We start from the raw sequence: 14,670 nt of genomic DNA on the forward strand, positions 1-14,670 counted from the left end.
TTCCTTTTCCACTTCTCTTTCATATTCTTTCTGTTCTTGTGTAAGCTGCTAACTCTTGTGATGGACATTTCTTTTTTATGTGTTGATCATATGTTTTGACAATATGACTTTAGTAATATCTATAGTATATTTTGTGTGACTTGGTTCTACATATAGGAAAACATCAAATATGTTATTCCACACACAGATGGGTATTGTGAGTGAGTTGGACTGACACTCCCAGGCACCATGAGACATGAGGCAGATAGTGAGACTCCTCCTTATCTCCAGGGAGGAGGTGTTGAGATGAAATTATTTGAATTGCCTCAATTCTATGCTGTATATTAACTAAAATGCCATATAACCGTATACTGTAGTATTAAGTGGACATGGACATGAAAAATACAGGCATTAGATTACGTGTCCTTGGGGGACACGTAATCTAATGCTGTAGACTCTCGCCCAGGCTTGCCTGTGAAAAAGTAGATAACAGGGGACCATCTTCTAGTGGAGATGCATTATAACTCACCTGTGCATTATTAAAAGGTGTTGATTGCAGCTGACAGTGTCTGCAGACCTTGATAAACTGTGTGACACCCTCGTGGTTAATCAGAGGGAAATCTGAGTCAGTGTGGATTTGGTTGTACAGCTCTCACACATACAACCTGAACTGCACATTGTAAGTGTGATGTTCTTCAAATTTGAACAAAGTAAAAACTAAAAAACTTTGAAGTCACACAAGCCAATATTTTATTCACAATGTTGAACTTTTACTACTTTTATCGCCAAAATGAGCTCACTTCGAATGTTTACCACAGCATAGCGTCCCCAGGCACCTGAGACGTTTGGCAGATGGTGAAACTGTTTATCTTTGTGAGGTAAGAGGGGGCACTTGTGGATGAGCTGAAGGTATAGACCTGATGTCACTGTTTGGGTTCTTTGTCATTACAGGAGAAAGAATTGAAAGCAGGCCGAAACCTCAGCACATGGATGACATCAACCAAAAACATCCAGCACCAGCAAGTAAAGATGAGCCAGCAGCGATCCCTGTGGAAAAGACTTTTCCTGCTATGAAGCAGCTCAGAAGACGCAAGCGCGCCAACGGGGAGGACAGAAGCTTGAGCTGTGATCAGTGTGGAAAGACCTTTACTCATAGATGGAGCTTAAAAACACATCAGCTCATCCACAGTGGAGAGAAACCATTCAGCTGTGATCAGTGTGGGAAGACCTTTACTCATAGATGGAGTTTAAAAACACATCAGGTCGTCCACACTGGATTTAAAGCTTTCAACTGTGATCAGTGTGAAAAGTCTTTTACTCAGAAAGGTCACTTAAGGAGACATTATATGATCCATGTTGGAGGTAAATCATTTGTCTGTGATCAGTGTGGAAAGTCTTTTACGGATAGAGATCACTTAGAGAGACATCAGGGCGTCCACAGTGAAGTTAAACCTTTCACCTGTGATCAGTGTGGAAATTCTTTTACTGAGATTGATAGGTTAAAAAGACATCAGCTCATCCACAGTGGAGAGAAACCATTCAGTTGTGATCTGTGGGAAAGTCATTTACTCAGATAGGCAATTTAAAAGTACATCAGCTCATCCACAGTGGAGATAAACCTCTCACCTGTGATCAGTGTGGAAAGGCTTTTGCTTACGTTAGTAACTTAAAAAGACATCAGCTCATCCACAGTGGAGCTAAACCCTTCAGCTGTGAGCAGTGTGGAAAGTCTTTTACTCACATTGCTGCCTTAAAATCACATCAGCTTATCCACTCTGGTACTAAACAATTTGTATGTGGTGACTGTGGAAAGGCTTATATTGAGATCGAAAGGTTAAAATCACATCAGCTCATCCACTCTGGAGTTACATCATTTAAATGTGGTCAATGTGGAAAGGCTTTTACTCACATGACTGGCTTAAAATCACATCAGCTGATCCACTCTGGTGCTAAACAATTTGTATGTGGTCAGTGTGGAAAGGCTTTTACTCACATGACTGGCTTAAAATCCCATCAGCTGATCCACTCTGGTGCTAAACAATTTGTATGTGGTCAGTGTGGAAAGGCTTTTACTCACATGACTGGCTTAAAATCACATCAGCTCACCCACTCTGGAGTTAAATCATTTGTATGTGGTCACTGTGGAAAGTCTTTCATCCATAAAACAAATCAATTGAGGCATCAGAAAACCCACAAAGTGTCCTCCTCTGAGAAAAGTGGAAGACCAATGGGACATTACTAGGACTGCCACAAATGATTATTTTGATAGTCGACTAGTCACCGATTATTTTTGCAATTAGTCGACTAATCAGATCATGCATCCATTGGACGTAAAATGTACAGCATGCATCTGCTCTTATATAACTATCATGAGCTTACAGCTTTAAGTGTTTAAGGTCTGTGCTAACTAAGAATAGAGACAAGGTGATAGTTTATTAAATTTTAATGAAATGTGCAGATTGTTTCGGTGAAGTTTAATAAACTCCTTGCTAGGGATGGGTACCTGTATCTGGTGCCATGACGGCACCGGTTCTGACATAAACGGTAGTAACCAGACCGAAAAGCAGCGCACATTTCGGTGCTTTTATTTTCCTGAGATGTGATACACTTTAGATTCTAGCCAATCATTTTACGTTTCTGAGGATAGTAGGCGGGTCCAGGTACGTACGTTCTTTTAGAGCAGAGCTACAGATTAAAAATGCCCAAGGCAAAGCGGTGAAAAGTCTGGCTGTACTTCACAGCAAAAGATGCAAACTCAGCAGCCTGCAACAAGTGCTTTAAGCTGATACTGTGATACTGTCAAAGGAGGTAACACCTCGAATCCAATGAAACACCTGGCGACGCATAGCGTTTTTTTTTAAAGCCGAAAAATGCGCCGTATTTGAGAGCTTGCTGCGAGACCTCACACCGAGCACATCTACTGCGGGTGTGGTGCCTGTTATCAGACCCGGAGTTAGCAACATCCCCCAAAAACCCGAAGAGGGGAGTCCTGGCCCCTAGCCCTGCCAGTGTAGCAGAAATGATGATGATGCAGCAGCAGCCGTTCTTCTCTGCGTGAGTAGCTTAATGTTGTTCGTGTGTAATTTACGTTGAGTAGGCTAACCACATTATTACATTAATGCATGTAAGGTGAACTAGCAAACATCATCATAGCTACATGCGGCTGTGTTCTTGTTTGATAACAGATACTCCTTTCACCCTGGCCAAAAAGGCTAAAATGACCAAAGAAAAAGTGGAAAACAGCTGAACATGAGAGGTTTTTGGACCAATTTTGTGTTCTCCATTCTTTAAGCACCGGTTTGAGCACCATTTAAGCACCGGCACCGTTTCAAAAGTACCAGTTTGGCACCGGTATCGGATAAAACTTAAACGATACCCATCCCTACTCCTTGCTATCTAAAATATAACAGGACACCGGAGTATATTCTCGAGCATGTCACATTTCTAATAATCAGTTGTCTGCTTGACGTTTATTCAGTTGTGTAAAAACTATAACTTTAATCTCAGCCAAACCGATTTACTCAGGAACAAATAAAATACTGAAAAAAGCCGAACAAACATTTTTAAGTTATCTAAGTGACTTATATATCATGTTTAACCTGAGTAGCAAAAGATGGCGGTGGGTTTGGAAACCATTTGCGGGAGTCCGGTGTTCTCACCTCCAGGGAGCCTGTAACCCCGGCTAGCTATCGAAGTCTCCGAAAACGTCGGAGCACTTTCAAAAAATGTGGTGTCTTGATAAACTGAGCAGATATTTGAAGTTTACACAGCTACATTCTCGCCTGAAAATATGTTAAACATTACTTTGTGACCCAGAAGAATGATAAGAATAAAAACTGACTAGCTGCTGCCATTGTTGGAAACTGAGCTGGGCCACGCTATGAATTCTGGGACACAGCTTCTTCTTCTTCGGGGTTTAATGGCAGCTGTCATCCTTCTTCATGCAGTGCTGCCGTCTTCTGTTTCAGTCCGTTATTAAATCCTACTACTTATTCCTGCGTCTTTTGGGATCTTACAAAGCTTCAAATGACGCCTTGACTATTAAATTAGTCGTTGGCGATTTTGATAGTCGACGTAATCGTGACTAGTCGACTAATCGTGGCAGACCAATGGGACATTACCCTGACGGGGTTCATTTGAACACAGTGGGAGAAACAGGGGTCTGAACAAAAGTTCTTCTGGATGCTGCGTCAAACTTAAAAAGCTTGAGATCAGGCTTCACAGAATTCAACTTTTGTTCCAAGTTTAGCAAGTTAAACATCACTGGCTGTGTCCACAAACAGCATACAGAGCAAACATTACTCCCATCATCTGATCACAAGAAAAACAAAATGTCAGAACAGTTCACCTTCTGGGTCAAACTGTCAGACCTGTTACTGTTTATTTCAGGAGTCCCCAATCCCAGTCCACGAGGGCCGGTGTCCCTGCAGGTTTTAGATCTCACTCTGGGTCAACACACCTGAATCACATGATTACTTCATTACCAGGCCTCTGGACAACATCAAGACATGTTGAAGGGGATAATTTAACATTTTTAAATCATCTATGACGGATCAAGGACACCTCTAAACCCTGCAGGGACACCGGATCTCGTGGACTGGGATTGGGGACCCCGTGTTTATTTGGCTATTCATCGTGAGGTAATGATCAGTGTGAGTGCACTTCTGTTGTAACTCACATGAAATGTGTTTTAAATGGGCTCTATTGTCTTACAATATTGTGAGAGTTCGTTTTGCTCCACAAAGACACAACCCCTCCTGCAATTTTTAATGTTACAGTAAAAAAAAAAAAGTAAATTGATAAATTTGTGTCATTTTTAAACAGGCAGTATGTGGAAAACTAAATATTTTCTTACCCATGTGTAAAGTTTTCAGTGGTCTGTGTTTTCTTACAGGATGTGAGTGTGTTTTGCTCCATGAAGAGACAAACCTACATTTTTTTTTATGTTGCAATAAAAATATTCTTATTGTTAAGTCATAAATGTGTGTCACTTATGATAAAACTGACTTGCTGTCCTTTGTTCCCGTTGTACCTAAGTAATTGTGGGTAATATCTTGATGCATGCTCAATCATCCAGGTAAGAAATCCCAGAAGTTGATTCTGTTCATCTGGACGTAGCGTTTTCAGTGGACAAACATTTCGTCACTGATCCCAGAGACTTCTTCAGTCTCAGCTTACTGCAGGTTTCTCCAATCTATAAACACTACATTTGCATTGCAAAGAAAAGCGTCTGGACTTCTTTAAGTTAAGTCATCAGGGGGTCCTTTGTCCTCTGTGGGGGGTTACTCCACTAGGTTTATATCTGGGACTCTCCACCATTTGACCTTAGAACTGAAGAAGCTTCTCGGATGAGAGGTGAAACGTCTTCAAGTAACTTAAAGAAGTCCAGACGCTTTTCTTTGCAAGCTCCTTTGACTACGATGACCTGGATGACTGAGAACCTTCACAGACACACTACATTTGCATAATGAATGACCAAAGACTAGAAATAATAAATAATGAACTCAAAAACCCTGGGTCAACGACCCAGGCATCCTAACAAGACCATCTAAATCTGTGCAAACAATTCAGTCGTTCGTAGAGCCACATAAACTTGTAGACCCTTGGAGATTTAAGTATCCCACTAGAAGGGAGTATTCATTTTACTCTAATGTGCATAAGTCATTTTCTAGGATAGATTTTTTTCTGGTTGGCCCCTCTTACTGAGTGCTATTACAGACTGTAAATATGATCCAATCGTCATTTCTGATCATGCCCGGTTACAGAGGTGGGTCGAGTATCCAAAAATTGTACTCAAGTAAGAGTAGCATTACTTTGAAATATTATTACTCAAGTAAAAGTGAAAAGTAGTCTTCAAAAAAGTTACTCGAGTAAGAGTAAAGTACTTGGTGAAAAGACTACTCAAGTAGCGAGTAACTGTTTGAAATGTCCGATTTATTTTATAAATGCTATCAGACAAACAAAAATAAATAAATATACAAATTTTAGTATTTTCAAAAGGAATATATGTAAAAACATCAACAAAATAAGGCACAACAATTCTAATTTCCAGATTTTCACAACATTTTTCAAATAAGCTTTTTTCACCAATACCTGCAGTAAATAATATAAATATATAAACAGTGCAAACAATTTCCAGTGACAAGATTTGCTGTAAACTTTATATTCATTTTTGCTCCAAATGCCACAGCAGCCTCAGAGAAAACAGAACGAGGCATCTTCAGCATATGTACATACAAGCCAGCTCAGTTTACCATAAGTTGTATGGGTGTGAATCTATTTCTGCATATTTAGCAAAAATGTGCCATTTCTTCACTCAGTGAGGTGATGGTTAATCTTCAGCAGCAGTTTGCTCTCAAGGTTCTTTCTGTGAAGCTGTAACTGTTTAGCAGTGAACAGGAGTCCTGCATGACTGAGAAGTCCTTCACAAGCTCCAGATGCAGGAAGAGCTGTGTTGACTTTGATCGACAGCTTCTTGATGTGAGGAACGCCATGCAATGGATCCACACCTCCAGTGAATGGACATGAAAGGTACCGCTCCAGCCCTGCTTCTGGCTTTCCTGACCCCATGGATCTATCATCTTAGTCGGTTAGGCTGCTGTTTGCACTGGCATCATCCAGCTTTGTGTCTAGGTGATGTCTGATGAAGTGGAGACCTGTGGAAAGATGTATGGTTTTCAAAAGAATTAGGTCTGGTCATTATATTGCTGTATACACTGCCAAGCTGCGGATGTTTGGCAAGAAGATTTGATCACACTGGAGATGTTTTTTACTAACTCTTGTAGAAAAACAAAATCTTGTCGTTCATATCCCGCACAAACAGTTTGCAATGAATTCCAGATTAAGTTTAAAATAAGAATGCGTGCAAGGCTAAGCAGTGCTAGCCAACAGATCCTCCTGTTGGGCTGTTACTCTGGGAAAAGACGAGAAAGACGGTGATGGAAGCGTGACTGGAGCTGCGATGTAGCCTATATAATATTTATATTGTACGAACGTGATAATTCTGTATATTGTAATAACGTGATATTATATTGTTAAAAAACGTGAAAGGTATATTGTTAGAATAATATACTTTTCACTTTTCTTTTGCCTGGGTGGCAGCTCTACGCTTCCGTATCCGAGGCTTTTCAATGTGGCCTCACAAAGTTATCACGACTACAACAACCTTGAAAAGAGTTGGATGGACATTGCTGCTCAATCACAGCTGCCTGGTCAGTGTTTTTCATTAGTAATTTAGCAAAGTTGACAGTGGTGGTGTGTGTCTGTGTGAGTGAGTGAAAGACAGACAGAGGGAGAGCGAGAGACAGATTTTGTAGGATAAGCATTAGAGCTGGGCGATAGAACGATAACGAAATGTATTGCGAAATAACTTTTTGTCGATAGAAAAATTAAACTATTGCGATAGGCCTCATCTCTCTTGGACTCTTAAAAAAAAAAAAGAACAGCCAATCCAAATTAAGTAGCGCAGAGAAGCGCTAATTCGTCATTTGGCTTTTGTCAGACTAAATTTTTAAAAGAACCAAGAGAGGCACTGAAAAGGATCTGCAACGGTGAGCTGTTTTGATTTGGGAGGATTTTCAAGCGGACCAACAGGGAAAGCCTGGCTTCCTTACTGCTGCAATTATTGGGTGCAGGTTCCTAGAAACTCAGTTTGGGTATTCTAGTGGGTGTTCTTCTTCGTCTAAAGGCGTAAATATGATGTGGGGAACATGAACAGAAGCAGTGACTGCAGCACTGCATGGCAGGTTCTAATCCCTACAGCATGTTGTGTCACCAGAAAGCAAAACCTTTCTGTGATTTCTGGTAGATTTGGTTTGTTTGTTTGTTGGTTTTAGTACCAGGCTGATTTTGCCAGATAGGTTAGGGTTGTTTTCTTTTTGTAAGAGAAACACAGGTTTATTTTTTATATATATTTAGACATGTCCTGAACAAGGCCTAATATGTTTTGTTTGTAACGGTGCACTTAGGGGAAAAAAAACCTGCCAGGTATCATCCCTCTGGGGGTGATATTTTGTGTGTTGATGATTTAAAAGCAGGCCTGCAAGATCGGGAATAAAAGTGCTATATAATACTTTAATTGAGAGCAAATATAAGGTGAGCTTCTCTAGATTACAATGGGCTTCTGAGAAAATTCACCTACATAGGACGCTGACCATATCAGATAGTAAGTCCTCTGTTTTAAAAGGATTGTAGCGATCCAATCCATTTCAAAAGCAACAAGAATTGTTTTTATTTTTGGAATGATGTAATATTGCTGTCAGTGGATATTTAAATTTGTGTGCAGTTTTCCACTATCAGCAGAGATTGGTACGATTGCATGTGATTGGACTGTGGCTGGACTGATGATGTGGACTAAGTGTGACTGACTTGAAACTGAGAAGACGTTAACTATTTTAGCATTAGTCACTGCTAATGCCTAACCCACCCAAACAGTGAAAAAAGCGTGGATGCATGTGCTTTTGTTTGCTTGTTTTTGGAGCAGGAGGATGACAGAGACCAGAGGAGGGGAGACCTGTGGGTTCACATGAGTGTGTGTGGGCCTTACAGACTTAACCCTTAAGCTACTTTTCTGTGTTACTGATTTTGTGTGGAGAAAACTGTGTTTTCCTGGCTGCTTGTTGGTTACAGTAACACACTGTATTGTTGGAAAATGTTAAATGCTACAGGGGGGAAATGTGTATTCAATGTGAAACACATACTGTGTTAAAATCAGTATCACTCCTTTCACAGACAAGGAGGGTTGACCACATGATTTACAGCAACACCTCTGGAATCTGTTGATCCAGGCCCGACCTGCGAGGAAACACCGCTGGCTAATGTTTTTTTTTCCTCTCTAAGGGTTCAGGCGTCACACAGGCGGACATGAGTGAAATGAAGCAGGTTGTGCAGTGATTACTCATGATCATATCGTTATTCATTTTAAGGTGTTGAGCTCAAAGTGTGAAAACAAGTGAGTGACATTACTTAAGATAAAACTACTGTAACCAGTAACTTAATTAAACACATGGGATGATCCACGGTTTGGGCAAATTATGCTAACAGTAGTGTTTTAATGATTTGGGGAAATAAACTGCATATGGCACACTTTTGTCTGTGGTGTTGGATACTCTTATAACCTACAGTTGTTCGTAAGTGTGAAGTTTGTATTTACTCACCGATTTGGTTTCTAGGTAATTGTGGTGTGGATGAGCTGACAGCCCAGGCAGTGGGGTCAAAGGTCATGCGGTTTGGGGCCCTACTAGTCATCATGAGAAGATTCCAGAACCACAGCAATAACCATAAAGCTGCGTTGGAACGAGAGGGTGAGGGCTGAAAAGAGCCCCCTCCTCCAACAAGAGCGTGCCGAGCTCCAACTCAGCGACTGCAGAGTGAGACTCTGTGGCACCCAAGAGGGATCAGCGAATGAATGCAGATCACATCTGCTTAAAACAGCCAATCACTTTCCCTGGAAAGCTTAGTGTGTTTTTAAGTTACAGAGGTCGTTGTTGTGACGTTAATAATCATTTTATAAATGATATGCATTTACATGATTCTCCGAACATCACAAACTCTGTTAGAGTCCTGAGCATGAGTAAAAGTGATTGGAGTAATTATAGCATGCAAGTTTTACAGCAACTTGTGTACATTTTGTAGGGTAGGTAGACTGATTATCTAGCATGTCAGTTCCTGATGCGTAAGTGCATTAGGCCCTCATTGTCTGAGTAAACATAGTGTGGGATTATAATATGAGCTTATGCCATGTTATACCCCTAATCAAAGATTGTGAAATCATTATGCAGTTTTAGTTTGTAGTATTCTCCTGAATTAGAAGAAGGTGAAAACTATTACAGTTATTAAACTGATTTGTATTACGTTAGACTGCTGATTCAGTGTGAATGAATGATATTGTTTATGATGCATTATACTGCTGAGTTATAAGAAACACTGTTTTCAGAGAGTCAGGTCCTTGCTTTTTCTGATAGTGGAGGAGACAGAGAGCACATTCCACGGGAGACTACACCCCCACCGTTGTTGAAGGCAGACAAAACAGGGAGCCAAGGCCATAAGTCAGGCTCGCTAGGAGTTAGAAAGAATGTGAATGTTTAGGTTTTTACGACTAGGTGGGGGCCACTAGAGGCTATAAGAGTTTGAGTAACCCTCCACCAGTTTGAGATTTACTGTGACCCTCTTCATGCATGTCTCCCCATCCGGATGGTTTGTGCTCATAAAGTGTTGAATTGTATGGAATAAAGTAATTGTTGATTGAGCATTTGTACACCGAATATTGTCCATCCTTCAGCCCAAAGATCGAAAGAATTGGGAGAATTTAACAATAGTAACAACAGTTGTGAGTTCTTTTGACATGTGTACTCAATTTTTACACATGTGACACCGTAAAGATTGGATTTTTGGTTTATCCCATTTCATTGAGGGATTTTGATCGGCCTCAAACATGCTGGAAGCACTAAAGAAGGAAGTCGTTCTTCCAGAGTTGTGGTTGTTTTGGTTTCCCCAATCACTGATGTGGTCACAGTAAAGATAATTGTAAATGCCTTGGAGAGGGTTCACACCTTTTAAACGGGCTGATGGCCCTACAATAGTAAAGAGTACAGTACGCTGCATAGACAGAGAGGAAAGATCTATAATTCTGTTGCAAAATGTAGCTGAGAAGTGTTGGTTGAGTGGAAACTCATGGCTACTTTTGGGTTTTACTTTAAAACTCGAGAAGCACTAACATCAGTGTTAGTATATGTTTGTGCTATTAATTTACCTGCAGGTTCGGACATTCACTGTCCTTGATGGCAAACATCTGGACAGGGCAAAGCAAATGGCACAAAGGAGTGTGTGATGTTTGGTGAGGCATGTGTGCCTCAATCCCTAATAACACTGGGGAAGAGGGTCTTTTACAGAAACAGTTAATAAATTGGGAGATTTAATGATAAAATAGGAAATATATCACACACCTAAAAACTTCCTTATCTTAACAACGGGTTCTTATGAGAGAGCAGCTTGATGTAACTAAGACATATAACCTGTCTATTTCATACATTCGAGAACAGTGGGAGAATGATTTGGGTGCTGTGGTGGCAGATTTCTTTTCTCATGTATTTATCACATATTTAATCATATCACATTAGTTATAGTAATATCACTTTCTCACTTTACTATAGTAAGAGCACTCCTGTCACTAGTTTACATGCATGTGGAAAGTTAACACAGTGAGGCCATTGTAATGGGAGACATTAAACAGATAGTGAGACTCCTTCTGCTTATCAGGGATGTAAATCCTTAGGTGAAGGCTAAGCAGAAAACAAGGTCATAATTCTCTCTGTGACGGAGGAGGCATAGCCCCCCGTGAGAGGGGCCAACATGTGAGGTTGTGGAATGTTCTTTGTCTGTGTGTCTGTATATAAGATGTAACGGCGGTGGCCACAATCCGGAGATGGTCCTGGTGTTTCACTGGGATGCTCTCTCCACATCACAATGTGTTTATTAAACCCACTTCAAATCAAGCTCGCTGGGTGTGTTGCAGGTTATTGTTAAATTTTCCACGACAGTGCCCAGCTGTCTGACGAAGAGTGAGATATGGCTCTTACCAGGGTCCATTCGTCTTCTATATGTTCAAGACACTCCCTAATACAATTCAAAGTGTTAAACAGGTTACATTTTTCAAAAGTTAAACTAGCAAAAATATTTCCAAACATAGACATAGACCCATCGTGTGATAGATGCAAACAGACTCCAGCTACTTCCCTTCATATGTTTTGGTCCTGTCCGAAAATTGCTCCTTTCTGGTCATCATTTTTTGAAGTCATCTCTAAAGCCTATGCCTATAACATCTCGCCTCCCCCTTGGTGACAATTTTTGGTTGTTTCTCTGGTATCGTGACTTCTGTTCCCCCTGCCCATTTACAGAGGGTCATTGCCTTTTTGTCATTATTAGTGAGACGCCTGATTTTATTTAAATGGAAGTCTACTACTGCTCCATCACACCACCGCTGGATAACGGATGTTATGCAAAATGTCAAACTGGAAAAAATCAGATGTACTCTGAACGGATCCATCGGCAAATTCCACACAACATGGGACCCTCTGTTAACATACGTCAACAATTTACCCGGTCTGGAACTGGAATCTTCAGTGTTTTTGTTTGCCCTAGAACAGTCCTGTAAAAACAATAGATAGGTGCACCCCCCCCCCCCCCCTTTTTTTTTTTTTTTTTTTTGCTGTTGTTGCTGTGTTTTTTGTTTGTTTGTTTGTTTGTTTGTTTGTTTGTTTGTTTCCCTTTTCCTGTCTTGGTATTATCTGTCTTTATGATCTGTGGGATTGTTATTTTGTGGTTTTCTGTAAAATAATAAGAATGCTATGTATGATAATTGGGAAACTACAAGTGTTAAAAAAAAAAGAATTACTACTACATTGAAAGCTGTTATAGTACGCCTTAAACTCATAGACATTTGGAGATTCAAATATCCTCATTCCAAAACGTTTACTTAGTGCAACAATTCTAACTCGAGACATTCAAGCATAGACTTTTGGTTAGGTTGTGTCATGGTTCTGGGTCACTGACCCAGTGTTTTTGATTTTGTACTCTTATTTTTGATAGTATGAATGATAACTGTTTGTGTTTTTGGTTTCCCAGTGTTTATTCTGTGCTCCCTTTGTTTTCTGTCGTCCCTGCCTGTGTATCCCCTCTAGTGTAGTCAGGTCTCTGCGTTAAGCCTGCGTCTCTGAGTCTGTGTCTTTGCGTGTGTGTTTCCCTTTTTTTTTTTTGAAGGTCCGTGTCTGATCTCAGTGTGTTCAGATTACGCTTCCTTGTCTCGTCAGTTCTGATTTCTCCCAGCTGTGCCCTCCTTCTGTGTCTCACACACTTCCCAGTGTATTTAAACCCTGTGTTTCTCTGAGTCAGTGTCGTGTCGTCCCTCATGCTGTGTGGATCTCCCTGTGTCTCTCTGAGTGTTTAGTTTGTCATTTTCCAGTTCAGTTTAGTTTGCTTTTGCTTTTGTATGCTTTTCCCGGCCAGTAAATAAAGCTGTGGTTTTGAGTTCATCCCTCGTGTCTAAGAGCCTGCATTTTGGGTCCAATTCCTGTCTGCCACACAGCGATTCATGACAGAGAAAGATGATGTGAAAAAGGATCTTAAAGAACTGATCTCAAACTATTGATCTATAGCTCGAGAAAAATTAAAGTTTGCAAATAACTGGGAATTATTAAAATTTGAAATTGACAAATATTTAAGGAAGGTTGGCAGCCTTAATGTGAAATCGAAAAGATTAGAAGAAGAAAATACAATCTCTCAAATTGACACTAATTGAAGAGGATAAATTGAACCTTGCTAAATTACAAGATAAATTAGATGGCTTATACTCAGACAAAGCAAAAGGAGCTTTTATCAGATCCAGATCTTGAAGAAGGTGAGCGCAATTCCTATTATTTCTTCAGCTTAGAAAAGAAACACTCAAGCAGAATATTAGCAAATTAATGATAAATGTGGTTATAACAGAGGATTACAGATTAATCTCTAAACTCTGTAGTCATTTCTATAAGGAACTTTTAGCTGTACATTTTCTCAGGAAGCTTCAGATCACCTCTTATAATTGCTGAATGTTAAATCTGTCAGCCAAGAAGATTCTATATTATGTGATCTACCCGTCTCATTAGAAGAAGTCACAGATGCAATTGGGCTATTAAAAATAATACATCTCCAGGCACAGATGATCATACTGCAGAATTATATAAAACTTTTTCTGAAGAGTTCTCTTCCTTTCTTCTTGAGGTTTTTGCTGAAAGCATATGAAACCACCAACTTCAAACTACGATGAATCAAGGTTTGACCACATTGTTTCTGAAGCAAAATAAGGACCTCTTAATGATTGATAATTGCGGACCAAATAGCTTATTAAATAATGATTAAAGAATACTTGCTCTAATTTTAGCTAACAGACTTAAGATGGTTGTTGACTCGGTTAATGATGAAAGACAATCTGGGTTTATGCCCAAAAGACATATAACAATATCAGATTGGTTTTAGATATTCTGGATTATTCTGATAAATAGCAGTGGTTTCATATTATTTTTAGACTTCTACAAGGCCTTCGATACGGTGAAGCATGAATTTATATTTCAAGCTCTAGATAGATATGGTTTTGGTACTTACTTTCTACGGTGATTAAAACATTATAACAGTAACAGCAGTGTCAAATTAACAAACAGTACTTCACCCAGATTTAACATACAAAGAGGGAAAAGAAGAGGCTGTCCCAAAACGGGTCCCTGTACCTGTTTTAGTTAATTGCCCAACTATTGTTCCTTCCAATAAAACAAGAAGTTCGTTATTTCGGTATTGTAATAACCAAAAACCAGGAAAGAAGAATTGGTCAAATTTCTTATCTAATTCTAGTGAAACTCAAACACAGATTTACTCTGTGGCTCTTAAGAGATTTATCATTAAAAGGCAGAGTATTAAAAACTAAAGCAGATGGTATCTCTCATCTTACATACGCTGCATTGGCATTGCACCTTGATAATAAACTCATAAAAGAGGTTGATAAGTTACTTTTCAACTTTATTTGGAAAAATAGGACACACTACATTAAAAAAACAGTTCTTATGAACTCCTGTGTCAATGGAGGACTTAATGTGCTAGATTTTAACACTCTAAATAACACATTCAAAATAAATTGGTTAAAAAATCTAATTACTAATCCTACAT

At 39.7% G+C, this 14,670-nt stretch overlaps 2 protein-coding genes across 2 annotated transcripts in view; both read left to right on the forward strand.

The window, feature by feature from the left end:
- The window catches only part of LOC120746928 (gastrula zinc finger protein XlCGF26.1-like), a 45,241-nt gene extending 43,274 nt beyond the window's left edge, over positions 1-1,967 (forward strand). The window contains exon 4 of the mRNA XM_040052488.1: positions 1,288-1,967. Within this exon, the coding sequence (XP_039908422.1) occupies positions 1,288-1,556 (269 nt within the window). The 3' untranslated portion in view covers positions 1,557-1,967. The remainder of the gene's footprint in view (positions 1-1,287) is intronic.
- LOC120746927 (gastrula zinc finger protein XlCGF26.1-like) overlaps positions 1-14,670 on the forward strand; it is a 72,562-nt gene that overhangs the window by 27,474 nt on the left and 30,418 nt on the right. The window lies entirely within an intron of this gene.

This window comes from Simochromis diagramma, unplaced genomic scaffold (genome assembly GCF_900408965.1).
Source record: "Simochromis diagramma unplaced genomic scaffold, fSimDia1.1 OVJJ01000606.1, whole genome shotgun sequence".
Taxonomy (NCBI): Eukaryota; Metazoa; Chordata; class Actinopteri; order Cichliformes; family Cichlidae; genus Simochromis; species Simochromis diagramma.